This window comes from Mchenga conophoros, linkage group LG20, assembly GCF_057382185.1.
Source record: "Mchenga conophoros isolate Kocher_MC1m ecotype Shallow Benthic linkage group LG20, M_conophoros_male_GT1.1, whole genome shotgun sequence".
NCBI classification, from domain to species: domain Eukaryota; kingdom Metazoa; phylum Chordata; class Actinopteri; order Cichliformes; family Cichlidae; genus Mchenga; species Mchenga conophoros.
The window spans coordinates 36,933,459-36,959,952 of NC_140545.1; the positions used below are offsets into that span (position 1 = coordinate 36,933,459).

General features: G+C 48.3%; 1 protein-coding gene across 1 annotated transcript in view; it reads right to left on the reverse strand.

The window, feature by feature from the left end:
* Positions 1 to 1,875: 1,875 nt before the first annotated feature.
* Positions 1,876 to 26,494, reverse strand: part of LOC146551378 (cryptochrome-1-like) — a 26,085-nt gene continuing 1,466 nt past the window's right edge. Inside the window, exons 2-15 of the mRNA XM_085260115.1 lie at positions 25,690 to 25,853; positions 16,846 to 16,954; positions 16,591 to 16,733; positions 16,255 to 16,439; positions 12,596 to 12,684; positions 10,714 to 10,854; positions 9,584 to 9,895; positions 9,137 to 9,288; positions 6,146 to 6,348; positions 5,648 to 5,746; positions 5,437 to 5,565; positions 5,259 to 5,336; positions 5,058 to 5,182; positions 1,876 to 4,834 (exon numbers count right to left, since the gene is read on the reverse strand). Coding sequence (XP_085116241.1) covers positions 4,826 to 4,834; positions 5,058 to 5,182; positions 5,259 to 5,336; positions 5,437 to 5,565; positions 5,648 to 5,746; positions 6,146 to 6,348; positions 9,137 to 9,288; positions 9,584 to 9,895; positions 10,714 to 10,854; positions 12,596 to 12,684; positions 16,255 to 16,439; positions 16,591 to 16,733; positions 16,846 to 16,954; positions 25,690 to 25,853 — 1,938 coding nt within the window. The 3' untranslated portion in view covers positions 1,876 to 4,825. The remainder of the gene's footprint in view (positions 4,835 to 5,057; positions 5,183 to 5,258; positions 5,337 to 5,436; positions 5,566 to 5,647; positions 5,747 to 6,145; positions 6,349 to 9,136; positions 9,289 to 9,583; positions 9,896 to 10,713; positions 10,855 to 12,595; positions 12,685 to 16,254; positions 16,440 to 16,590; positions 16,734 to 16,845; positions 16,955 to 25,689; positions 25,854 to 26,494) is intronic.

Below are 26,494 nucleotides of genomic sequence, written 5' to 3' on the forward strand. Positions count from 1 at the left end.
ATTAAACAAATATGTAAGACTGCGTTCTTCCATTTGCGCAACATCTCTAAAGTTAGAAATATCCTGTTTCAGAGTGACGCTGAAAAACTAGTTCATGCATTTATTACTTCCAGGCTGGACGACTGTAATTCATTATTATCAGGATGTCCAAAAAACTCCCTGAAAGCCTTCAGCTAATCCAAAATGCTGCAGCAAGAGTCCTGACAGGGACTAGAAAGAGAGAGCATATTTCTCCTGTTTTGGCTTCCTGTTAAATCCAGAATTCAAAATCCTGCTCCTCACATACAAGGTCTTAAATAATCAGGCCCCATCTCATCTTAATGACCTTGTAGTACCATATCACCCTATTAGAGCACTTCGCTCTCGCTCTGCAGGCCTACTTGTTGTTCCTAGAGTATTTAAAAGTAGAATGGGAGGCAGAGCCTTCAGTTTTCAGGCCCCTCTTCTGTGGAACCAGCTTCCAGTTTGGATTCAGGAGACAGACACTATCTCTACTTTCAAGATTAGGCTTCAAACTTTCCTTTTTGCTAAAGCATATAGTTAGGGCTGGACCAGGTGACCCTGAATCCTCCCTTAGTTATGCTGCAATAGACGTAGGCTGCCGGGGGATTCCCATGATGCATTGAGTTTTTCCTTTCCAGTCACCTTTCTCACTCACTATGTGTTAACAGACCTCTCTGCATTGAATCATATCTGTTATTAACCTCTGTCTCTCTTCCACAGCATGTCTTTTATCCTGTCTTCCTTCTCTCACTCCAACCGGTCGCAGCAGATGGCCCCGCCCCTCCCTGAGCCTGGTTCTGCTGGAGGTTTCTTCCTGTTAAAAGGGAGTTTTTCCTTCCCACTGTCGCCAAAGTGCTGCTCATAGGGGGTCATATGATTGTTGGGTTTTTCTCTGTATCTATGAAGCGCCTTGAGGCGACTTATGTTGTGATTGAATTGAACATGTGCTCAATAGTGCAACTGTGCTCTCTCGCCACAAGCACCCCCCCCCACAGCTGACAGCCTTTCCAACAGAGATGCTTCACAGTAAACTTGCACACGTCTGTGTCAGCGACAGGCAGAGGCACATCACACATGGACATCACTGACCAGAGGTCAGCCATGGAGAAACCCCACAGAGACTAACGTCAACCCTGTACTCACTCTACAAAACACAGCTTTAACATTCTGCCCGGTGTTTCCTTCAAACCAGAGCCACAGCACTGTCTGCCCAAAGACACCTCTGAAACACAGTCGGGCTGAAAGCTGAAAGGCTGATGTGTATGAGCCAAGTCACTTTCTGCAGTAGATGTCCTGCCTGTGCAGCTCCACGCTGCGACGTGAGGTGCGCGTCATGACTTACAAAAACGAGTGTTTACACTGGAGTTTAGTCAGGAACATTATTCACACCTGCAGGCTTTTGCTCTGTAAATGTAGCTCAGTGAGAGCTCCCAGAGTAAGGTCTGGGTCTTTCTCTGTATGTATTATTGTAGGTCCTGCTGACAATATAAAGCACCTTGAGGCGACTGTTGCTGTGATTTTGTGCTATATAAATAAAACTGAATTAAATAAAGGTAAACTCTGGGTCACATGTTTATCACAGACAGGTGTGTCCACATCAAAGAGCTCCTGGTTGCAGGTTTCTTCAGATCATCAGCCTGAAGGTGCTTCAGGTGTTTGAAATGAGGATGAGTGCGAGTGCAGATCTAACGTCAGGGCCAACAGGGCAGAGAAAATAACAGATTTACCCCTTCTTCACAGGGTAGGTCTTTAGCATCAGTTACCATGGTGATTTACCAGGAAAGACATGAGCCATGTTCACCGTCCTAGAATGACACTGGATGGCCATGAGTGCGTCTGGTGTTTGGGATCAGTGTGGAGAATGACAAGACGTTTTCAGGTTGTAATAACTTTAATTTCCTGCCATGAACTTGATCACAAAAAGCCTTTCACATCACGAGGAGACAGAAAGAGCAGAAGGTTACAGAGACGAAGGATGGCGTCCGTCTTCGCCTTCGCGAAGGGAAACCAAACATAACAAAGAGTGAGAATAAAAACTTGGATCAACTTTTCCCCCACAGTGATAAAAGCGATCAAACCTAACAATGTACAGACAGAGCTATAATACAGAAACACTACAATACTAAAGGCCCCCCCTCCCTCCCCGATATCAGCCCCCCACGTGACTGCTGAAGCCGAGGGCGCACGACCACGACGCACTAATGCCGACTACTGTACACCCGCCCCTCCCCTGGGTCCGGTAACGGTGCTGTGTGAAGCCCCGCCGCGTCTTCAGTTCTTCACCTGTGCGCTGGACATTTAACCGACTCGAGTCCACATTCTGATTTCAGCCTCACATGCTTTATATTCCTGTACTAGCCAGAAAAGAACTTTAATTTATCCTGTAAAACACCTCAAACACCTGGGCTCTGTGAGGGCGGGGCAATGCTGCCTCATTTCCCACACTTGTTTTATTAACACGTCAGATATCATCAATACCAAGGTCGGTTTGGGCATTTAGGTCAAACATATATTTTATTATCATTATTATTATTGTTAGCATTATTGGCCAACAACGCACACATAAATGCGACAAAGTTCCAAACAGCCAACTTGCTCGTCAGCGATCGCAGTTACACTGCTTAAACAAAAGGGGGCGCTGATATCAGAGGGCAGGCTGGGATGTTCTCTCCTGGCTAATCATCAAGAAGGCTGTGTGTGTGTGTGTGTGTGTGTGTGTGTGTGTGTGTGTGAGAGAGAGACAGAGATATGGACTATTGTTTTTTTAATGAACACTTTTCACAATAAAGGCCTCTGACTGTTCAGTAGAAGAAGACTTTTATTGTGAAACAACAGGAAGTGAGTTATCTGAGTTTACAGTTGTGGGTGTGATTACGGTTTAAATACAGATAAATTAGCCCGGATTCAAACTCACATGAAGCCTGGTCCTTACTCATGTAACTGTACGCAAATACAGTGAAATTACCAGATGTTTACAAGTATTTACTCTGTACTTTACTACGTTTCCTGTGGGAAAAAAGCATATTTACTGTATATATTTACTCTGTAATGACATGAGAAATACTCGGGTAATCACACTGTAAACTCAAAAGAAAACAGGGTAACTGTAATGAAACTGCGCAGTAATAACAGGTGTGCGTATCTTTGTGTATGTGCAGATCTTTGTTTGTGTGTGTGTAGCTGGTGGTGCTAACATCAGCCACTGATGCTGCTGTGTGGATTTTATCATACATTCTCTGAGTGGGAGTGGCGGTGCTGGTGGAGGGTGGAGGATCCCCACCCCCCTGGACGCCAGCGACCGTTTGTTTGTCGGCCATGAAGCAGATGTTGGGCAGATTTACAGTTTTAATGATCCCGAACAGCCGTGCATGCTTCACGTGTCCCTCCGTGCAGCGCCGCAGGAAACCGTGTGAGGAATGTTGTCTGTGACAGAATGAGGCTCGTTTGGGTCGCCCGTCTCAGCGCGTTGACTCAACTTAGTTTTTAGTCTTTTTTCCTTCATTTTTGTTTAGCAGGTTTTTGGTTTTTATAAGAAATCTTAGAAAAATGTGATGCCTTGGAGAGGAGTCTGAACGCAGCCATTAGCTCAACCACCACATCTGCAGAAGGAGGTGTGTGTGAGGGGAACAGAGAGGTGAAAATGTGACTGGCCAGGTCGGACCAAACACAAGTGCTAAAGCGCAGCGACCTCAGTAAAAATGTGGGAAAAGCTGCGAGGACGATGGTCCAACAACAGAAACAGAACAAGTCTCAGATCAGGACCTGAGTGTTCAGCCATGCTTCGCCTCCTCGTGCATGACGGCGTCACACAGAGGGCTAAACGACGCCACGGCACGAAGGCTCTAATCTAAGAACGTCACTGTAAACACGACTCAAAGACCAGGAACGGGCTCGGCTATAAATATATAGAGACCTCTGACACTTGTGACTTTAATGCATCCAAATTTCACTTGCATTCGATGTTAGCTGCCGATACGAGTGAGCACAAACCAGGCAGTCGAAGACGTTCCCACGAAGCCAGCGTCGGAAATAAAGGTAGTACGTGTAACATCCTGTTTTTCTAAACTGCTTTAAAAATGCTCAAAGTTAACTGGAGCATCACCAGGATGTGAAGAAACTCCACATCCAAAGCCCCAGCGTAGCGTGCGTGCGCATGTATGGAGCGGTGAGCCGCGCTCATTTACAGCGTGAAGACACGTGCTGGTGAAATGCTGCCCCAGGTGGTGAAAGGGGGAATCACAACCAGTGCCGTTAAGTAGGAGGTTTCGTGTTTATTAACCCGCTGCACCTCCAGTATTAAAAAAAGGCTTTATTTACACAGACAGGAAGTGAAGTTGGCAGGCTGCGTTTGGTGCTTCGGGTCACTCGTGTTACAGCTGCGCTCCTCTGGATGACCTCTTTGTTCGAGGCGTGGCTCGTGGGCGGAGCTTTAGCTGCGTTTCCCTGTTTAAGCCTGTTTGAGTAGAAGAAGACTCTCCGAAGCCTGTGACGAAGGCTCCGCGTCGTAGCCTGGCAGCTGCGTGGCGGTGGCTGCCGTTTAAGACAATAAAGTTTTTATTGGTTTATTTATTTTATTAGAAATAAAGTTTGAGGTCATTTGTTTCTTTGCACATTCCTCTGAGGTCAGAGGTCAACCGATTCGAGCCAACTGACACATTTTCACCTCTGTGTGTGCTCCCTGGGATTTTCTGTGTGTGAGGAAAAGTAGGAAGAGGAGGAGGCGCCTGTCTGGAGCTGCTGTGATTGGAGGACAGGCGGTGATGTCGGGCGTTCCTCTCTCTGCCGGCTCCATGGACTCCGCACGGTCTCTTCTCCATCTGCTCTAGGTTGCCTGCAATGAGACGAGACACACCTGGATTATTGGCAGGCAACCGAGCACGCCACAGGAGTTCTTCATATCTGCGGGGTGGAATGCCGCTCTCTCTTCCTGTTTCACACACGGCCTAAATTTCCCTCAACAAGGAATAAGTCCTGAAATACGGGATGCCTGGCTTTACGTGTCAGGACTGTTTTGGCAGCTTTTGGACAGAAGCTCTGCCGAGTGGTGGGCTGACCTCTGCGCTCTGTCGCTGCATCTTGTGCACGGAGCAGGACGCCGGCTCTTCTTCCCCCGACCCCTCACGCTCCGACTCGCGCTCCCGTTTCCCTGTGATGCCGCCCCGGGGGTGCAGGAGGAGTCCTGAAGGAAAAGGAGGAGAAAGGTCTGAGCCGAAGCTGACGTGAAACACTTCAAATGCTTCCTGCCCGTGGCGTACCTGGGTGCTGAGGCACAGCAAACTCGTGGTAGAGTCGGCTGCTGGTGTTCTGGCTGGTGTCTGGCACTGAGTGGTATCCTGCATCGCACACACACACAAACACACTATAAATACGACATCGTGCCACTAAACTGTGACTCTGACCTCAGTCCACACAGGAAGCTGCGGCGTCATGTACCATGCTGCTGCAGGCGCTGATGCTGCTGTCCAACGCCGCTGGGGCCGGTCTGTTCTTCGCTGTCAAAGTTGAGAAGGATGCTTCCGCTGCCATTTCCTGTTGGAACGGGGCTCCCCGACACTCCGGGCGCTGAAGACCACAGAAGAAGACGTGACTCAACAACAGAGCTGCCAGAGCAGCTGGAAGCTCGGACTGTGTCCAGAGGCCTTACTGTGTGAACTGTTGGTCCCTGGGTGCTGCTCTCCAGGGGAAAAGGCCATCATTCCTCCATTCCCGTTCCCGTGGGTGGACGGCACTGATGCCAGCAGACCTGAAAGACACACACACACTTATTACTCGTAACTTTGACAATTTGAAACTGTAATAAATCTGAACACTGCTGCTACACGTCACAGACATCAAACTACTGCAGGTTATTCCATCACATAAAACCTGTTTGGAGGAGAAAAACACTCCTGCAGAATAAAAACTAGGTTCAGCTTTGAATTCGTTTTTTTCATGTGCATCTCTCTTAAACTCCTGAAGCTACGACGACTCAAACCTCTGGAAAGAATCACATGAGTGTGTGAACTGAAAGTTTGCGCAGCACGAAGACAGAACTTGGCCTCATTAAATATTCTAAAGTTACTGATAGCTTTAGTTCCTGGAGCGACCGGGGCGTGCTGTGCTGTGGTTTAAGGCTAACGTTTCATGTTCTCTGATCTCGTACCCAGTCCTCTGTATCGGCTCAGCTGCTGGTAGATCTGCTTCATCCTCTCGATGTTGAGCCGGCTCGCCTCTGCGTGGTGCACCATGGGCTTCGGGTAATGGACTCCAATGATGCACTTGGCCGCCGCCTGCACAGACTCTGGAGCGTTCCACGGGTCGTAGATGAACTTAGCAGGAAAACCTCGGAGGACAGGTAAGTATCGTCTGGAAGCAGATGGAGACATTAGACATGCTGGCTTCTGTCAGCACGAGGAGGGGTACAAAGTGCATTGGGGTGGTGGTGATGCAAGGAGGTAAAGGGTTAAGAGGAAAAAATGTCATGTCTGAATGTTTCGGAGCTACCGTCTCAGATATGAGCTGAAATGTGTGTTTCCAAACTTTAGCTGCTGCTGTGTGAAGAGCTGGCTGAGGTTTAGGCCTGCAGCCGGAGCACGCTGGTCTGCAGCCCTTCGTGCTTACAAGTTTTAAGGAAGTCAGCTGCTGCAGAACGAAGCTACAAACAAGCACAACACTGCACAGTAAGGCTACAGGACATGAGTCAGAAGCACTGCGGGCAGTAACCGTCACAGGGCGCTCAGAGAGACGTTAATGCTGCCAAACGTGGTGGAAAACCAGGGGCTGTGGTCCCAACAACATTTACTGTGAGCTGGTGTGACGGCAGCCACGCCACGCACACGCAGAGCGACGCTGCGAGAGCCAATCAGACTGCAGCAAGAGGTCAACATCTCACAACGTGCAGAAGATTCCTTGGACTGTCGTGGAAAGAGAGCCACCTACCTACTGCGCTTGGTCCGACCTTACCGAGTCCGAGGAGGGGACACAGGCGGGGCGGAGGAGAGGGGCGAGTGGAACTGTGGGAAGCGGCACAGTGGGGGCAGGCAGCGGTGCGGCCGTGTGGACGCACGCGTGCTCGACGGACGGAGAGCGCCGTGTCGTTAGAGACATCACTGCTGATTGGTGCCGCTAGGAAGACGTCTACTGCAACACGCCATTAGAAAGCACAAAGTTTTGAGCCCACCCGCCCAACCCCTCCCACCCCACCTGGACCAGAGCCGGCGTACGGTGGAAAAGATCTGCCATCGAGCTTCCTGTCCGTCCATCGCTCAAAGCTCTTCTTCGGTTTCATTCCTCACAGCTGAACAGAAGAGGAAGCTGAAGTTCTCCTGAGAGTTCGCCGTTGATGACAGAAGTCCTCCACCGTACCTCCCAGCTCTGGCCCCACCCTCCCCCAACCTTACCCCACCTCCATCCCCTTCAAACAGCAGTGGACTGAGAAAAGAGCTCAAATCTGCCCCCCCTGCCCCTCTGACTGTGGTGGTTGTCTTTTAAGTGGTCAGTGGGCCCAAAGCCTCTGCTGACTGTCCTCTCCCATCGCCACAGCGCCATACTCTGGGCCGGCACACTAGGGAGCCCCCTCATTTCACCAAAAGGGACCACAACCCTTTTGCCAGGAAGATCCGCGACCTGCCGGCAGCACGCGAGCCGATGGAGGGCGGCGGGTGGCGTGGGCAATAAGGGCTTCCTCTTCCTGTCATGTAATCTTTGATGATGTAATCTTCAATCTGCTGTCCACATTTAGTGTCACGGCTTTGGATTTTCACCTCACGCCTACACTGGCAGATATGCAGACATCTTTAAACATAAAGGGTGGGGCTGACTCTCCCTGCTGCATGTGGTTGGATGTTGGATGGATGTGACTGGGTGGATGATGGTCGGGGAAAAGCCTAAGCCTAGCCATGCGAGGGCTGCTTATCCTCTGCAGTCAGATCTGTATCTCTGATGTCGGCCTGTTTTTTACCCTACGTGATGCACATGTGCACTAGTGATCCACGCCATGTGTCTGAGTGAGCCAGCCGCCGCTCCAGCTCCGCCTGAGCCGCAGGGCTGCATTCACAAAAGCAGAGCGCCACTGAACATTTCACAAAGGGCCTGATGAGGGGCTTTGCCCAGCGCCTGGACAGTGGACCGGCTCGCGTGGCACGGCGCAGGTAACGAGTACCGGCGCCAATCGTGCTTCACTGCGATGGCAGAGCTACAGCTGGTCCAACGCCTCTCCTCACTACCCTCCGTGGAATGCTTCATAACGCTCTACCTAACGAATGCAGGCGAGGCGTTTGCATTTCCCTACCAAGCGGTCAGAATCCCTTTTGACGAAATGAGACGCCACCGAGTCATAAACCTGCTCAGAGGGTGCCGCTGGGGCGCGAGTGCCTCAGGGCTGCACAGGTACATGAAACAAACCGCCATCAACAACGTCCATCCACGGCAGCCCCGGCTGGAAGCGCAGGCTGCACCTGGGTGGAGGGGCGAGAGACCGGCCAATCACCTTAAAAGCAATCAGCTACAATCTACGAAGGGGAGAGGGACCGCTGAACTTTCCCCCCAACCCCCAAAAATCACAAACAGAGTGGAAGGAGGGGGGAGAGAGCAGCAGTAATGAACACGCTGCTGCAGGTACACGTCTACTGATGCATACATGTTCAGAGTCACACACACACACACACACACACACACACACACACACACACACACACACACACACACACACACACACACACTGTGAGGTCGTTAGCATCCTGGATCCCAGACTAAGTGCTGAGGTGTGAACAGACAGCTACAAACAGCTGATGACACACAGACAAAGACGAGGAGGGAAGGACGCTGGTTTGTTGACTTACCCTAAGATCTGGACGTCCCCTTTATCCCCCCATCTCTCTCTCCCCCTCTGCTGTCTTCAGCTGACCTGTCCCTGAGCTGACTGTGTGTGAGACACTGACGTCATCAGTAACTGGCAGGTTCCATCAGGTGTAACAGGTGTTACTTTTAAAACAGGTAAATCTGTCTGTGCTTCCCCTGTGACTCACTGCTCTCCTCTGATGACCCTCAACGCTCTAATATCTGTGCAGTCCTGAGAGACAGAGGGAGGAAGGGCGCCAACCAGGTGCGGGCTCAGCTGTTGGAACCAAGGGGCGATAGGAGGAAAGGTACCCACCTGATGAAGTCCCCGTTGGGGTCGGTGCGCCGGCCGAAGCCCACGGGGCAGTAGCAGTGGAAGAACTGCTGGAAGAATGAACTGCAGGACAGCCACATCCAGCTGCCCGCATTCACGCTCCAGTCTGCATCCAGCAGCAGCTCCTCAAACACCTGCAGCAGGTAACCACAGCCCATTAAAACAGGAAGTGCAAAAATAAGCCGACACCTGAGTGAGTAACATCACTTTGTTTTAACTCGGTTGTTTTTATTCCTTAAGCATGAACGGAAGTTACTGGCAAACGTGCCAAAATAATAAGGCCGACACGAAGAAGGAAAAACACCTACGACATTAAACCCTGACGCACAAAAATAAAGGCAGTAATGCGGTCAGCTGTTCCCGTCTGATTCATCGGCATGTTTCAGTATCGGCACGTCACCGCACCATGACCGCTTCCCATGTGCTCACCTTCATTCCTTCCTCCCAGCTTATCCACAGGTCTCCTCTGGTGAGGAAGCAGGCCACGGCATGCCGGGCCAAGTGATGAATCCACCCCTCCTGCCTCAGCTGAGTCATGATGGCATCGATCCAGGGAAAGCCCGTCTTCGCCTCAGCCCACTTGGCGAGCGCCTCAGGATTTTTGTCCCAGGGAATGCGGACGCAGATGGGGTTTCCCTCCATCTTGTCGAAGCGTGGGTTGTTGGTGGCGGCGGTGTAGAAGAACTCGCGCCACAGTAGCTGTCCGTAGAGCGAGAGTGGAGGAGAGCTGTTCTTCTTCACCTGCATCAGTAGAAACATCACAAAAGCATCGGGTTAAAAGCGTTCGGGGGGGTTAACTCTTTCAACCTCGGCCATCGGTTTTATAAAAGTGTTTCACTTCAACGACGTTCTGTTGATCACAGCAGTCAGTCACCGTTCGACCGTCTCAGTGGGTTCAGCAGCACCGACCTGAGCCCAGCGGTGATGTCACCGCCCTTTCGGTGGGGCCTTCATGCCAATATTTCATCTCTGATGGTTCAGATCTGACCAATCAGATCACTGCATCTGGCAAGTGCACTCATAGCTCACACCTGCACTGATATGCAATGATCTGGAAATAATAAAATGATATTATTCCTCTTTGGGAATCGCCTTGTTGGGCCAAAAATCCCATTTCATGTCAAACTGCGTTATATTTGGCGTGTCTCATAGATTCACAGATAACGTGTTTGTGTGACAGCCTGCCTTCTTTAGTTTTAGCTTCTGATTCAAATGTGTTGTAGTGTTAGGTTGTGTCTGCACACAACAGGCACAACCTAACACTACAACACTGGTTCAGAATGATTCAGAGGTCAGAGTTTAACATTACAAAGACCTCTGGACAACTGTTGCTCAAGAGCACTTCAAAGATTACAGGAACGTTTGTGAAGAAATGAGGGGTGGCTCAAGACTTTTGCACAGCATTGTCTCGTCTATGGAGTTCATTCGTACAGAAACAGAGTAGCAGATGGGCTCTGCTTCATACACGTCCATAAATGAGATCATCGCTGCGGTGCAGTCGCACCGATGCTTCGGGGCAGCACAAATATGCAACAGCAACGTGTGGGTCTGACGCAGACCTTGCGGTACAGGTCGGTGAGCTTGAAGTAGAAGAGGCGGCAGGAGAGGCAGCCGAAGCGCAGGTATGGGCTGAGGCCTGTTGGGCTGGCCAGCAGTGAGTTGGCGTTCATCCTCGGACGCTCGAAATTCGCCACCCACGCCTGGAGAGAGAGAGAGGGAGAGAGAAAGGAGGGGAAGTAAGACGGCCACGTTAAAGTATTCACCAAATCACAGGCGGCTGGTTTGGAAAGAAGCAGGGAGTGTTTCACATGTCTGTGAACCTGAACAAAAGACGTTTTCGGACAGACAAGAACATGACAAGAAAAGAAAGCGAACAGTGTTTGTTAGAGCAGGGCGATATGGCCAAAAATATTTATCACGATATATATTTGAACATTTGCGATAACACGCAAGAGACAAAATACAACTCCACAACTTTACTAGCGCAAAAACCCATCCATTTATTTTCACTTAAACAAGCAGCTGTTTTTTATGTGCATTAAAGCTATATAAAAATTGAACAGTGCAAATGCAAATTCCTTGCTGAAGGTTTAACCAAAAGCCATTTCCAGTAGAAATGGGCTGACATATCCTGAGCATAACCATGTATAATATCCACCAAAGTTAAAAAGAGGTGCTTTGCAATATTAAACTGCAGTGTGCCAAATAAAAACGTCAAATACGTATTTTTTTGGACCATAAACTGCACGGGATTATAAGGCACATTAAGCGAAACAAAGCAGTCAGATGAATCAAACTTTATTCAACTCATTCTTCTTGCTTCCTCCACTTCTGTACCATTGATTCATTAATGTTGAATTCTCTCACAGCTGCTCTGTTCCCATGTTGTTGCAGTATATTAATGGCTAACCTCGTATTGTGGATGGATTATCTCAGTTGTTCTCCTGACTGAAGTTTGGTCTGTTTACAGCATCCTGCCATAGGATTGCATTTGTCTCTAACCATGATGAACCCTGAAGTTAACTTTTATCGAGTGGAAAAGTGTTAGTGTTCGTCCTCCAGCTTCACTGTTTATGTTATGCTAACATAGCTGTGTCGTTAGCGATCACGTAGCACATCATTATATACCAGCTAGCCCAACTTCAGTAACCCTACAAGCGTCACTGCTGTTTAGTTTCCTGTCTTATTATATGTTGGAAGTGACAGCAGAGCTGTACGTTTGAATTTGTTCAGAAATCTCTCAGTCAGAACATGCTATATCATGTTTAGGTAACTAGCAAAACTAGCGAGCTAACTTCCGCTAACTTCCTGCTAGCTTCTAACTCCGTTAAGTGTAATAAATCCTGTTTTCATGGATGCCTGGATGTTAAACTTAACTGTTACACCTGGTAAAGCAGCAACGCTGATCATTTTATTAAAGATGAAAGAATTTAGACAGTTTTTTAACTCTGATGCCGCAGTGTTCATTTGACTTTAGGACCTGAAGAGACAGAGTTTAGGACCCAGATTACTCCCAGATTTACGAGCACCTTAGTCCGACAAATACGGCAATAACGACGGCCGCTTGCATGTTCCTTTCTCCCTTCTCATTCTCTGTCGCCGCCATGCTTTTTCGGCCATGTGCATATGAAAACAAAGGCCCTGCGCATGTGCATTTTACCCACATTCTATCGCCATATTTCATTTTCTTATCGTTGCCTAACATTGTACCGGTATTACCGTGAACGGTATAATATGGCCCAGCCCTACTAATGTGTTTACTGAAACAGATGAGTGCGCGTTTCTTCTGTTGTGATGCTGAAGATCTTTAATCTGCCCCATCAAAGATAACAGCCAATGAAAATAGGAGCTGCGTCACTGAGAAGTCCTCAGCGCTTCTGCTGAACGTCATCCCCTCAGAGCTTTCTATGACCACAGCCCACCATCAGCTGCAGTACCCACCTTTCTCTCCAGGTGGCGCTCTATCCTGGTAAGAGCCTCGGTCTCTCCTCCTGGCCACACGGCTGACGGCAGCCCCTCCGTGTCAAAGCCTGAAAGAGACGGTTCACCTTCATCATTGTCCTTAGCAGGTCAACCTTCCATAAACACACACAGCCAATCAGAACTCGGCACCCCACCCACCTGTCTCCCATCCCAGACCTGCTGGATTACCTGAACCTGCTCGCTGTGCCTTTAAGTCACACCTGCACAGGTGAAATTTAAACCCAAGGTACTCAGAGACACAAAGAAATAAGCTTCGACTGGTTGTTGGTAATGGTGTTGTGGTTCTTTTTTGTTTCTTTTGTTTTGGTTTGTTTGTTTTTCCATAACTTGTGTATCTGCAAATATACACATTCTGTATTTTTCATATGAAAGAAACTATACTGTGGTGGGGCTTGCTAATTTCTTGTTTTTGATTTATAAGATAAGATAAGATAGAACTTTATTAATCCCTCGGGTGGGTTCCTCTGGGAAATTCGACTTCCAAAAAGCACAGCAACGACCGAAGTTACAGTATGTATGTTTTATGTATGTTTTGTTTTGTTTTGCTTTACTTCATATGTTTCATATGTTGTTTGTTTAATTTAAGACAAAAAAAATAAATGAATGAGAGGTAAAACTTGAGGGGGTAGGGACAAATAAGTGAATACTTCAGCCTACTCCTTTTCAAACAAATAATGGAATGATATTTTGTAATGATTGTGAAGCCACATGTTTGAAATGCTTGAAATAAAAATGAACTGAACTGAACTGACTAGTTCAGGAACAAAAGAGCGATGCTCCGTCATTCCACGACCGCGTGGGTAAACGACCCGTCACAACCCTGTGGGTAAATGACCTCGCCATGACCCCGTGGTTAAACGACCCTGTGGGTAAACGACACCGTGGTTAAACGACCCCGTGATTAAACTAACCCGTCACGACCCCATGGGTAAACGACCCCGTCATTTCACTTCTGTAACCTCTTGAGAACGAGCTCAGAGTAAACGTCTGATTGGTTTGAAAATAAAGACTGAAGATGATTTATTTTCATGTTTTATCACCAGAATAAAAAGTTCAATATTTCATTTCTGGACTTTATTGACGTTATTGATCAGATCTGCTCAGATGCGGCCCGTCAGTGAACCTGCTGTAGGATGAAGCAGAAACCGAACCCACCGTGTCCCCACCTGCCAAACCCGAGGACGACTCGGACTGAGAGAGCGGCGTGGGCCTGACGCTACGACTCGTGACAGATTCAACTCTGAGTGAGGAGAAGTCATCAACGAGCACCAGAAGTTACTTAATTGGGATCAGATTAGAGTTATATTGGGCAGGTGTGCATCACTCTACACGTGACCTGAGCGGCAGCTGTGAGTGGCAGATGGAGGCGGAGCTTTGTGGAGCAGCAGGTTTCTTTGAATGGGGAGCAGACTGAGGATCAGCACGTTCATTCAGGAGCACAGAGCTCCTTAAATGTCTCAGGGTCAGGTGCTCCACAGCAGGTGCTCCACAGCAGGTGCTCCACAGCAGGTGCTTGCATGAATGGACAGAGACAGATGGCTTCACCCGACTCAGAGCTTTAAATTAGAGAGCAGGTGACAGGTTTGGGGTTTAATTATGGGAGGAGTTCTTCTTTCGGCATCAATCAGCTGACTGCAGTTTCTCCTTAAAGCTGAATGAGTCCAGAATCAGATCCACCAGGCTGGAAGCTCTTTTCCTGCGTTTAAAACAGCTCCAGCAGAGGGCGCTGCAACAAGTGTTTCATGTCTGTTTGTGGAGCTGCAGAGGCCTTCGCTCAGGCTCGGTGCCCGGGTCACACACAGGAACAAATAAAATATGACAATGAAGTCGAGGGACTCAGCAGAGAGGACAACTAAGCCAAAGCCCTGTTTGGGGTGGGCTGGTCCCTGTCGTCTGAGAAACAAATCAGTGTTTCAAAGTGAAAACAGTTTCAGCCAAATATCTTTTATATTATTTCACTCCAGACACTCATCCAAAGCTGATGTGTGTCATCAGCTTTGGATGAACGTGCAACACTCAAGAGCTTCAAGCGTCACAGCTTCACTCAGGAGCCACGTTTAAGGTCTCCTGGCCCTTACTTTGATTTTAAAACTCTCTGGGACAAAACCTGCAGGTGTGAAAGCAGCAGCTGACTGACGGACGCTGTGCAGGAACGCCATCAAACTGCACCGAAGCTGTGATGCACACAGCTGCCACAGGGGGCGCTGCAGGCCTGCTCAGCTACACTCAGTGTGAGAGAGTGTGCGTGTGTCTGTGAGAGTGTTTCTGTGTGTGTCTGTGAGAGTGTGTCTCTGTCTGTGAGAGTGTGTGTGTCTGTGTGTGTGTGTGATTTGATCATTGGTCGATTTTTATGGGCTCAAATTGTAGTCATAAATATTTTGTACTTGTAAATCAGGTTTGTATGCGTAAAAAGAATTTGTGTGTGTGTAAGCAATACGCGTGAAACTCTATTTTTCTTCCTTTCATCTGATTGGTCAATGTCATGTCAATCACAAATTTAACAGTCCAATCAGAGAACAGATGGGTTTGGCTGTTGGAGGGGTTCTTTTTTTGAACTGCAGGTCCTTGAAGGGTGATACAGTTTGAAGCTGGAGGATCTCTGTATAAATATCCGATAGCAGTCAGGTCCCCTAACTTTCCGCAGCTGTTGAAAGGATAAAGTTGTGCTATATCAGTGGTTAGAAACACCATCATTACTTTAGGATTAGTTTAACACAAAGTCAGGGCTGACCCGGGACCATGGCTGTGAGTCACAATGCGCAGCATGAAGGTCCTTTCACATCGGACGTAACATGTGCTGCTAATGCTAACTGCTAACTAAAAGCAAAGGATCCAGAATTTGTTGCGCTGGCTGCTGAGCTCTGTGGGGTTTTACCTGCACTAGATGCACCTGCTCCTTGTCGTTTCTATCTCTGACTTTACGTCCTCTACAAGTGTTTCAGTTTTTTTTATCTTCAAATGTTCAATAAAAACATGTATGCTAATTCAAAACAAAGAAAGCTTTGTAACTATCCCCACTAGTGAAGACTGTCATTTCCACAGCACTGCCTGCCCCCCTGAGGTCTGCAGCACTGTTGAAAAGGCTCTGGAGGTCCTTTTATTAAGCACGTAAACCTGTGACACAAAAATCACCAAACTCGGACCGCCACAGACAGAAAAAGCTGGGCTGGCATGTAAAAGGGCATTTACTCCCTTCAAGGACCTGAAGCTCCATAAAGCACCCCTCCAATAGCCAAACCCATCTGTTCTCTGATTGGATTGTTAAATTTGTGATTGACATGACATTGACCAACCGGATGAAAGGAAGAAAAGTAGGGTCAAAATTCATACTTGTAACCTGAAACTTCAGTGCAGAATTTCACACGTATTTTTTGGCCACACACAGATCTTTTTTACGCACACACAAATTCTTTTTACACATATAAATCCTGATTTACAAGTACAAAATATTTATGACCACAATTTGAGCCCATAGATCTTCGCCTGTTTGTTGTTGGATTTTGGTTTTAGGGCGTGGATGAATAAGTACACGGAGATTCTGATTGGTGCTTCAACTACGAGAAACGCTGTCGGCCATCTTTGTGGTTGTTTTCTCGTGAGTGTGTTTGATTTCTCACCAAGCTCCTCCAGCGAGGGGACGCCGTACTTGTCCCCGTGGTCCTCAAGGACGGGCGTGACGCAGTGCCCCATCAGTGTGTCCGTCAGCATCTCCACAGGCATCTCCGGAGGATCCAGCCGGCTGATCAGAGTCTGGAAACGCTTGTAAGTGAGCGGAGGCTGCCCGCCGTTCAGCTCGATGATCCTGCGGAGAAGCAAAGAGGAATCTCATGACACATGACCGTGATCATGTGACCTCAGGCTCCATGACGGTTTGAAACAACCCTCCCTGAATGTCCTTACAGCGTCGCTGTGTTCTCAAGGATCCGCGCTGTCGTTAAATAAAGCTCACTCACTTGTCAAGGTCATACAGGGTGTGCGATATTTTGACGATGACCTCCACGCCCGCCTCCATGGCCAGCTTCTTGATGGCGGCGTCTCTCTCCTTCCCAAAAGGCTCTGAGTCGTATTCAAAGGTCAGCCGGGAGATCTTCCACTCCTGAGAAACAGAGAGAGAGGATTCCCAACAGGCTGCAGGAGCAGCAGAGCAGAGCAGAGCGCCCTGGTCACATGTCTGCCCTAACCCCGGAGTAGGATTTCCTGCATCTCACCTTAAAGAGCCGCGGGAACACGTTGGCTGGTTGGCCCCTGATGACGAAAAGGCGAGAGTTGAGCTTGCGAAGGCTGGCGTCCAGATCCTCCAAACACTGGAGAAGAAACCTGAGGAGAGACAGGAGGACAGAAACGAGATGCATGACAAAGCGAAAATCATTGACCCTCATCTAGGACGGGAACCCAGGGATTCCCAACACCTGCGCCCCTGCCCCGCGAAGCTGGAAATGCCCTCTCAGAGTTATCCACTACAAAAACACTTTAGTAATAATTACAGCTCACAGGAAGATGCTGGATCCTACAGGTGAAACTCGCGCTTTTAAAACCCGACCCAGATAAAAATCATTTCGCTGTAATGAGACAGGCTATGATCCACAAATCCTCTCAGCTGCCCCCTCTAGGGGGCGCCACAGCGAAACCCTGAGAAGTTTCTTGGTTTTTGGAAAAGAAAGCGTGCATTCATGTGTGTAGTGTCTGAAGCTGATGGGGTTCTGATCAGGTGTGACTGCAGGTCCAACAGACCAGACAGAGTCTGATCGTTACAGCTCCGTCCCCCCGTCTGACCCCATCGTTAAACCGCCAAAGCTCTGCCTGCTCCCAATCTGTGTGCGGCGGCACGTGAGCGCCTGCACACACTCAGCCAGGAGGTTTTATAATCACCGTCTGCTCTTTTTATAGCTCGGTTCAGTCTGCAGCCACTCGGGCCTCCGAGCAACATGATGCCTGATTTCAGGAGAATAAACCTGCCCGACGTTGACTTTACAACGAGCGCAGAAACGGCTCGACCAAGGCCGCAAAACCAGCGCAGTCATCAGATTCAGTCAGTCAAACGCAAAAGTCCCCCGGACCTGATGTCCAAGAACGACTGTGAGCGAGCTAAAGACGACGGTGCTCACACAGCACAGCGCTGTGGTTTCTCTGCAGTCGGCGCTCATGTGTGCAGGGACTCAGAGGCTCAGTGCAGCCCTCAGTGTGGCCTCCGTTATTCTGTGCCTGAATCCATGGAAGTGAAACACGTTCTGATCACTGAGGTTTCTGCGTTTTCAGATGGTGAGAATAAAGAGGACAATGACCAAAACAGTGAAGAGGCTACGAGCCCGAGTCCTGACCCTGAGCCACGCGTCTGCAGTCACAAAGACAAATGGCAGAACGGCGCCCCCTGGAGGAGGAACACTGACAGTAAAAGACTGTTCTGAGGAAATCCTCATTTCCATCTGACTGGATGAAAACCAGCCAGACGCTCGGCTCCTTCGTGCCATCAGCTGTTATGTGTGCACACGTGAGCACCCTCATGAGCGTACACGTGCAGAGAGTGAACCTGTATGACCACGTGCACTCAAGCAGGCTGGTATCTTTGATGGGGAAGCTCGCACTGCTGCTCACGTACATGCTGATGAAAACACAGGGAGGCGCTGTGTGTGTGTCACTGTATGTATGTGTGTGTGTGTGTACAGCCATCCTTATATAACTGTTCTGGCCTACATCTGTCAGAGCAGACACACTCAGCTTCGACCGCTCCACAACACAATCCCTTAGCCCAGTAACCTCATTCCTGTCGCACACACACACACACACGCGTGCACACAGAGACACACACACCTGTAATGAGTCACAGGCTGAATCGAGAGCAAATAGAAACACTGTCCTGACTGGATGAATTTGGTGCTTTGACACTTTCACGCAAAACCTTCAGGATAATTATCATGAAATAAATCCAGATGTTGTGTTTTCCCTGATTCCTTCAGCACGAGTCACTCTGCAGGCTCACACTTTAACACTTCAGAAGATCTGATCAGCTGGAGGCCTGAACGGCTCACAAACTGTAGAAACCTCATCAGGTGTTGGAGCTTTGTGCGTAACATCATTGTTGTCCAGGAGGTGTGAGTTTTAGAGCATTTGTTTCTCTGTCAGCAGTAACAGCAACACAGACACTACAGGAAGTCAGGTGACAGAGTGAACTCTGACATGATCACTCTCATCCTCCATAGTCCGCTCAACGCCACAAACACGTTTAAGAGCACAAAGACCCTCCCACTGTGTTTGGGTGGGCTCATGTGCTGTAGTGCGTTGGCTGTATCTCTCCAGCTCTGGTTGGAGTTCCCAGGCTTGGTTCAGTAAGGATGAATTGTTTCAGAAATCTCTCAGTCAGAACATGCTATATCATGTTTAGGTGGAAGCTAGCGAGCTAACTTCCTGCTAACTTCTAACTCTGTTAAAAGTAATAAATTCTGTTTTCATGGATGTTAAACTTAATTGTTACACCTGGTAAATGGCCTGTATTTGTATAGCGCTTTTACCCCAAAGCGCTTTACACACCCAGTCACCCTCACATTCACTCTCACATTCACACACTGGTGGAGGCAGCTACGGTTGTAGCCACAGCTGCCCTGGGGCAGACTGACAGAAGCGAGGCTGCCATACAGTTTGTGACGCCGCAGTGTTGGTTTGACTTTGGGACCTGAAACAGACGGAGTTTAGGACCCAGATTACTCCGCAAGGCTCCAGACTACGGCAGCTGTAATGCTCCGACAAGCAATCAAGCGGTGCAGCTTCGTAGCTTAGCAACGTCATACTAAAACATTTTTGACAGCTCTGCGTGTCGTGTGCTACAAAATCGGTTCGTGGTCAGTAAGCACAACCAGAATTCACACATAAGGCTCACTGTTGATTTGTGAGAAAATTAAAGGATTTTAAGTGCGCCTTATAGTGTGTAAAGTACGTTCTACAGAAGATATGATATGGATTTTAGGCCATATCGCCCAGCTCTACGAGCACCATCACAGACCTGAAACAGATCAGGACTCATTCTGGAAAGCTTCGCAGCCCATAAGCAGCAAGTCCAGTTTGACAGTATTTGTGTGTGTCTGTGTTTGACAAGTAGAGCTCGCTGGCTCTTCATCAGGGAGAGGGAGACTCAGGCCTGATGGAGTAGCCGCCAGCCTCGCTCAGAGGGAATGCTCGGCATGCCCGACGCTTACGTAGTTTAACAGACTGTTATTTAGTTTGATGCTCCTTTACCTTTTCCTGCTCCTCCAGCATCGATCAGCTGTGTGTACGATTGAATAAGAGCCACGTGGGAAAGCCTCCCCTCATGTAGGTCACCATCACATAACCGCTCATAAGTTTACCGCACTGGCACACTAACCTACATGTCTGCACAGACTCTCACATTTCCCTGAAAATGGCAAAATATCTGGTCCCACATTAACAGGCCACTGCTCAGCCTCTGCACTCACACGGCGCTGGTGCACGCTGACTGCTCTGCCTCTTCGGTCCTTCGCCAACCAAGCAGAACCAGAACCGAGCGGGAAACTTGAGCACGTTCGAGGACTTTGAAAACAAGTGTCTGAGCCTCTTACTGTGAGGATGATGGTAATGTCAGAAAAATCTCCATGATCATCAGAAAAATAAAAGCCTGTAACAGAAGCGTATCGATAAAAATGAGTCCATATACAAAATGTGACACTTTCTTTACTGTTTATAGATTTAATCTTAGGAAGACCCCCCCCCCCCCCAAAACGTCCACTTACATCCTGGACTTTTAGGGATGGCGTGACTTTTTACACACATTGAGATATAAAGGGAACTTTAACATGAGCCAGTTGTGACTGATTAATAAATACAAAGAGGACTGTAGTTAAATGAAAGCTGCAGAACGGGTCGTGGATGTGCCGGTGGGTTTCTGGCTGAGCACAGCAGGGGAGGCAAAGCTGAACACAGTCCAGAGAACCAATGCCAACAAATAAAGAGTGAAATGTGGAGCAGAGCAGCAGCAGAGCAGCAGCAGAGCAGCAGCAGAGCAGAAGTGAGCTGAAGAGGAGGAGAGGAGCCACGGAGGAGCAGTGTGAATGAGACGCTGCAGGCTGGTGAGTGTGAAATCTCTCAGCAGCTCAAGTGCATAATTCAAGCTATGGTGGCTGCTACAGGACAAACATGTTTTAGTCTGACACGTTAAACTTGGCCCTTTAATGACCACCGGCGTGCTTCTGAATCTGGATCCACCCCCAAGTGTTTTTCCCGGCTGTGTGGGCTGGCAGTCTGCTGTTTACCTCAGCTGTCAATGCACGTGAGCAGCGTCCATCTTTCTTTACACAGTCAGAAGCTCACTTCTGACCAATGACAGCGATACTGAGGTGTGCTTTTGAGGACTCGCTGAATCAGTAAGCACTATTGTTAGCCCGCGCTAGCCTCTGTTCGCCCGCGCTAGCCTCTGTTAACCAGCATTAGCCTCTGTTTGCCCGCGCTAGCCTCTGTTAACCAGCATTAGCCTCTGTTCGCCCGCGCTAGCCTCTGTTCGCCCGCCCGCGCTAGCCTCTGTTAACCAGCATTAGCCTCTGTTTGCCCGCGCTTGTCTCTGTTAACCAGCGTTAGCCTCTGTTCGCCCGCGCTTGCCTCTGTTCGCCCGCGCTAGCCTCTGTTCGCCCGCGCTTGCCTCTGTTCGCCCGCGCTTGCCTCTGTTCGCCAGCATTAGCCTCTGTTAGCTGGCTTTAGTGAAACTGTTGGACTCGGACTCTTACTGAATAAACTTTCATAGGATTTGAGAATATAATCAAACTGTTTATTGGGGGAAAGAGTGACTTCTACGATACTACAGCCGAATATTAGCTGTTATAATGTTAAATCGTAACCAGCAGTGGTTGTTCAGCTGGCTCTCTGGAGACGTTTTATCCAGATGTCTGCGCAGGCTCGTCATCCAGGTCATGGGGGTCTAAGGAGCTGCAAGAGAAAGTGACTGGACTTCAAGTTTCTTGAAGACGTTTAATCCAACAATAAAATATATGATCCTTTAGTCTGAAGATGGCACACAAAGCCTACAACCTCTTCTCCATCACCTCTGCTGGATGGTCAACGTTATTAGTGAGAAGGGAGATGTCCTTCAAATATGGTGGGGGAACATGGCGGCTTCCACACACTGCCAAGTATTTTGCCTATATTAAATATACGTTGAATGAATGAGTTTGTTGGGAGAATAATTACACACTAATCTATGTATAATTATGAGCACAGGATCCTTCTTCTCTTAAATATGTGATTGACACATGTTTGTTATAATCTGTGTTTATTGGTGGAAAATATAAAAACCTTTATGATCTGTAAAGAAGTCGTTTGTAAAACTGATTTAAGTGTTTATTCTGTCAAATCTTAGGACGTTTCAGCTTAGTCTGGTTTGTTTAAGTGAAGCTTGCAGCACAGATTAGATCTGGGTTAACAGTAACCTACATCTCAGGCAGCTCTCTGGTTTCAGCGTATGTTATCCAACGTGATCGTCTCTGACCTCTATACGAAGTCCTGCAGCACACAGAGGATGTGGGTCGGGAACACAGAAAGCTTCAGAGGGTTCTGTTCCATCAAGTTTACTTTCAAACATGCTCATTCAGGAGACGGAGCCATTTAATCCCGGTGTGACTCGAGGTTTCAGGTAAAGATAACGAAGCTAATGGGATGATGGGCTGCCATCACAGAGCTGCAGGTGTCACAGCAGCTGAACAGACATCTGCTGGCTCTCATTCATCTTCTCCCAAAGCAGGACATTAAAGCTCAGAGCAGCTCATAATAGAAGGCTTCAGCGACGGCGCACTTCTAAGCCACGGTCTGCAGATTTAGTTTAAGACGCGAAAACAAAACCTCAACAAAATAAGCTTCTCCCTTCAGAGTCCACATCCCCTCAGCTGCAGCACAACCCTGCGAGTCCTTCTGCTTCTCCTCCCCTTACGACTGACTCAGAAAAACCTTAAATGTGTTTGTTGGTCACATGAACAGAAATGGCAGGAAAACGCAGATTTTATCTGTAACAACACAAACTCACTGCTATTCCCTCTGCTGCCCCACCGGGAATCCTTTGGAAATTCTCCAGGTTTTCATCCCAGATCCCTGCATCATGTCTCAGATTCAAGGCAGACTTTGATGCCACGCGATCATAAAGTGAATATTCAACACAGGAAAGTACGACAGCTTTAAGAACTGGTGTCTGAAAATAAGAATAAAACCTGTCTCACTGGCATCAAACACACTATCAGGGCAACCGTGGCTCAGGGCGTTGTGAAGCTCAGCTGTAACCGGAAGGTTGCCGGTTCGATCCCCCTGCAACACACTTCACCTACTGGTGTTGGCCAGAGGGGCTGATGGCGCGATATGGCAGCCTCGCTTCTGTCAGTCTGCCCCAGGGCAGCTGTGGCTACAACTGTAGCTGCCTCCACCAGTGTGTGAGAGTGAATGAACAGTGGAATTGTAAAGCGCTTTGGGTGCCTTGAAAAGTGCTATATAAATGCAATCCATTACTACAGGGAGTGCAGAACTATTAGGCAAATGAGTATTTTGTCCACATCATCCTCTTCATGCATGTTGTCTTACTCCAAGCTGTATAGGCTCGAAAGCCTACTACCAATTAAGCATATTAGGTGATGTGCATCTCTGTAATGAGAAGGGGTGTGGTCTAATGACATCAACACCCTATATCAGGTGTGCATAATTATTAGGCAACGTCCTTTCCTTTGGCAAAATGGGTCAAAAGGAGGACTTGATGGGCTCAGAAAAGTCAAAAATAGTGAGATATCTTGCAGAGGGATGCAGCAGTCTCAAAATTGCAAAGCTTCTGAAGCGTGATCATCGAACAATCAAGCGTTTCATTCAAAATAGTCAACAGGGTCGCAAGAAGCGTGTGGAAAAACCAAGGCGCAAAATAACTGCCCATGAACTGAGAAAAGTCAAGCGTGCAGCTGCCAAGATGCCACTTGCCACCAGTTTGGCCATATTTCAGAGCTGCAACATCACTGGAGTGCCCAAAAGCACAAGGTGTGCAATACTCAGAGACATGGCCAAGGTAAGAAAGGCTGAAAGACGACCACCACTGAACAAGACACACAAGCTGAAACGTCAAGACTGGGCCAAGAAACATCTCAAGACTGGTTTTTCTAAGGTTTTATGGACTGATGAAATGAGAGTGAGTCTTGATGGGCCAGATGGATGGGCCCGTGGCTGGATTGGTAAAGGGCAGAGAGCTCCAGTCCCACTCAGACGCCAGCAAGGTGGAGGTGGAGTACTGGTTTGGGCTGGTATCATCAAAGATGAGCTTGTGGGGCCTTTTCGGGTTGAGGATGGAGTCAAGCTCAACTCCCAGTCCTACTGCCAGTTTCTGGAAGACACCTTCTTCAAGCAGTGGTACAGGAAGAAGTCTGCATCCTTCAAGAAAAACATGATTTTCATGCAGGACAATGCTCCATCACACGCGTCCAAGTACTCCACAGCGTGGCTGGCAAGAAAGGGTATAAAAGAAGAAAAACTAATGACATGGCCTCCTTGTTCACCTGATCTGAACCCCATTGAGAACCTGTGGTCCATCATCAAATGTGAGATTTACAAGGAGGGAAAACAGTACACCTCTCTGAACAGTGTCTGGGAGGCTGTGGTTGCTGCTGCACGCAATGTTGATGGTGAACAGATCAAAACACTGACAGGATCCATGGATGGCAGGCTTTTGAGTGTCCTTGCAAAGAAAGGTGGCTATATTGGTCGCTGATTTGTTTTTGTTTTGTTTTTGAATGTCAGAAATGTATATTTGTGAATGTGGAGATGTTATATTGGTTTCACTGGTAAAAATAAATAATTGAAATGGGTATATATTTGTTTTTTGTTAAGTTGCCTAATAATTATGCACAGTAATAGTCACCTGCACACACAGATATCCCCCTAAAATAGCTAAAACTAAAAACAAACTAAAAACTACTTCCAAAAACATTCAGCTTTGATATTAATGAGTTTTTTGGGTTCATTGAGAACATGGTTGTTATTCAATAATAACATTATTCCTCAGAAATACAGCTTGCCTAATAATTCTGCACTCCCTGTATTAGCAGTTTCTGCGTGGACTCTAAACTCCATCTTTTATTAATATTTATTCATTTTCATTAGTTTGAATGAAAAATGTCCGTCTGGGAATTTCTGGAAAGTTTCTGGAAATCCATGAGAAACAGTCACAGAGCGTCACCCATGTGCACTTCCTGTCTCGATGCCGAAACTGCTGACCAGTTTACACTTTTAGCATTGCAGTCAGCTGGATACGAGCGGGTCACTGCCTTCAGGGTGGATCGTGCTGCGCGGCGACCACGAATAGCAGTTCAACCCCGCCGGTCTGCACGTGAAGCCGAGCGGCGAGCAGCTTGGTCTGACCACACGCAGCCTGGACAGCGATCCTCTAACCTACTTCTGCTGTAACCTGCTCATCGCGCCGGCTGACCTCCTTTCCTGGGATTATGCAGAAGTGAGCGACTGTGAAAGCAGCTGAGCGGGCGTCTCCGGGTGAAACCCGGCGCAGAGAGACCACCGACCCATGGAAAAAAACGTCTGCCGTTAAATAAAACTCATGTGACTGACATCAGAGAAACGCTGACATCATGCTGCGCCTTAAGGAACTGCAGCTTCGCCCAGCACCGGTCTGCTCATTTCCTCCTGCTGGACTCATAACGACAGGACCACCAGATCGTCATGGAAACATGTCAAGTTTGTCAAACGCACGCGGAACAACGAGCAGCATGATTCCAACACCTCTGCTGTTATCAGGAAGGATAAAGAGGTGATTTCTGTCCTTACTGAAGAAACAGCGAGATGATGCTCCGCAGAGAAGCATGAAGTGCTCCTAAACAACACGCCGCTCTCTCGCCGCGTGTTTCTCAGTAAAGACATGAATGATGGAAAAACAGAAACTATTTAAAAACATCCATTTTAAACTCAGTTTCAGCATCAGATCATTTGAAGTCCAGTTAACTTTAATGGTTAAAATCGCGTCCTGATAGGACTCAATAACAGATTAATAACTGATAATCTGATTGTAACTTAAATCCTCTTACCTCCACCTGTTGACCCCGACGTTGGACGAGCCCGCGAACCACGGGTCCAGGAAGTAAACGCACCGCACCGTGGACGCCCCTTGGACCGCCTCCCGCAGAGCTGGGTTGTCGTGGAGACGGAGGCCCTTCCGGAACCAGTGGATGGAATTTAGGGCCATTTTATTCTGAAAGGAAAGAGGAAACAGGAAGAAGCTTCGGTGAGTCTACTGAACCGAGCGGTGGGAGGCGCGTCTCGGCGAGCAGTGGCGTGGGATGGGCCCACAATAGAAGCAGGCTTTTACTTTCTGCTGTGGGTAGAAACAGTCACAACAAGCTCAAAGCACAAGGTTAAAAAATCTTCAAACCTTTTCCTGTTTCCTCACTTCCTGTCGTACCTCATAATCTGATATTGAGCTCGGTGAGTGCAGCTCACTCATCACAGAGTTCTACAACCAATCAGACTAAAGAGCTGAAGGACGGGCAGCACCGACCCCCTCCATCGCACCTGTCCCACAGGTGCTCGCAGGATCTGTCAGCTGCGAGAGAAACGGTGAGCAGAGTGTTTACCTGCTGAGAACTTAACCCGATTACTGACACTGAAACATCAAAGCAGCAGGTGAGCTTTACCTGCAGCGCGGACAACTTTTACTGCCTTTTGTTTCGTCTGAGCTCGTCTTCAAAGGTGAACTCGCCGTGCTCAACAAAAACTCAGCGCCTCGAAGATTCACGAGAGACTCAGAGCGCACACAGAGCTGTGAGACATGGACGCACGGTTAGCGTGTGGTGTTTGTCTCCACACCTGGACGTTTGCTGCACACCTAACACT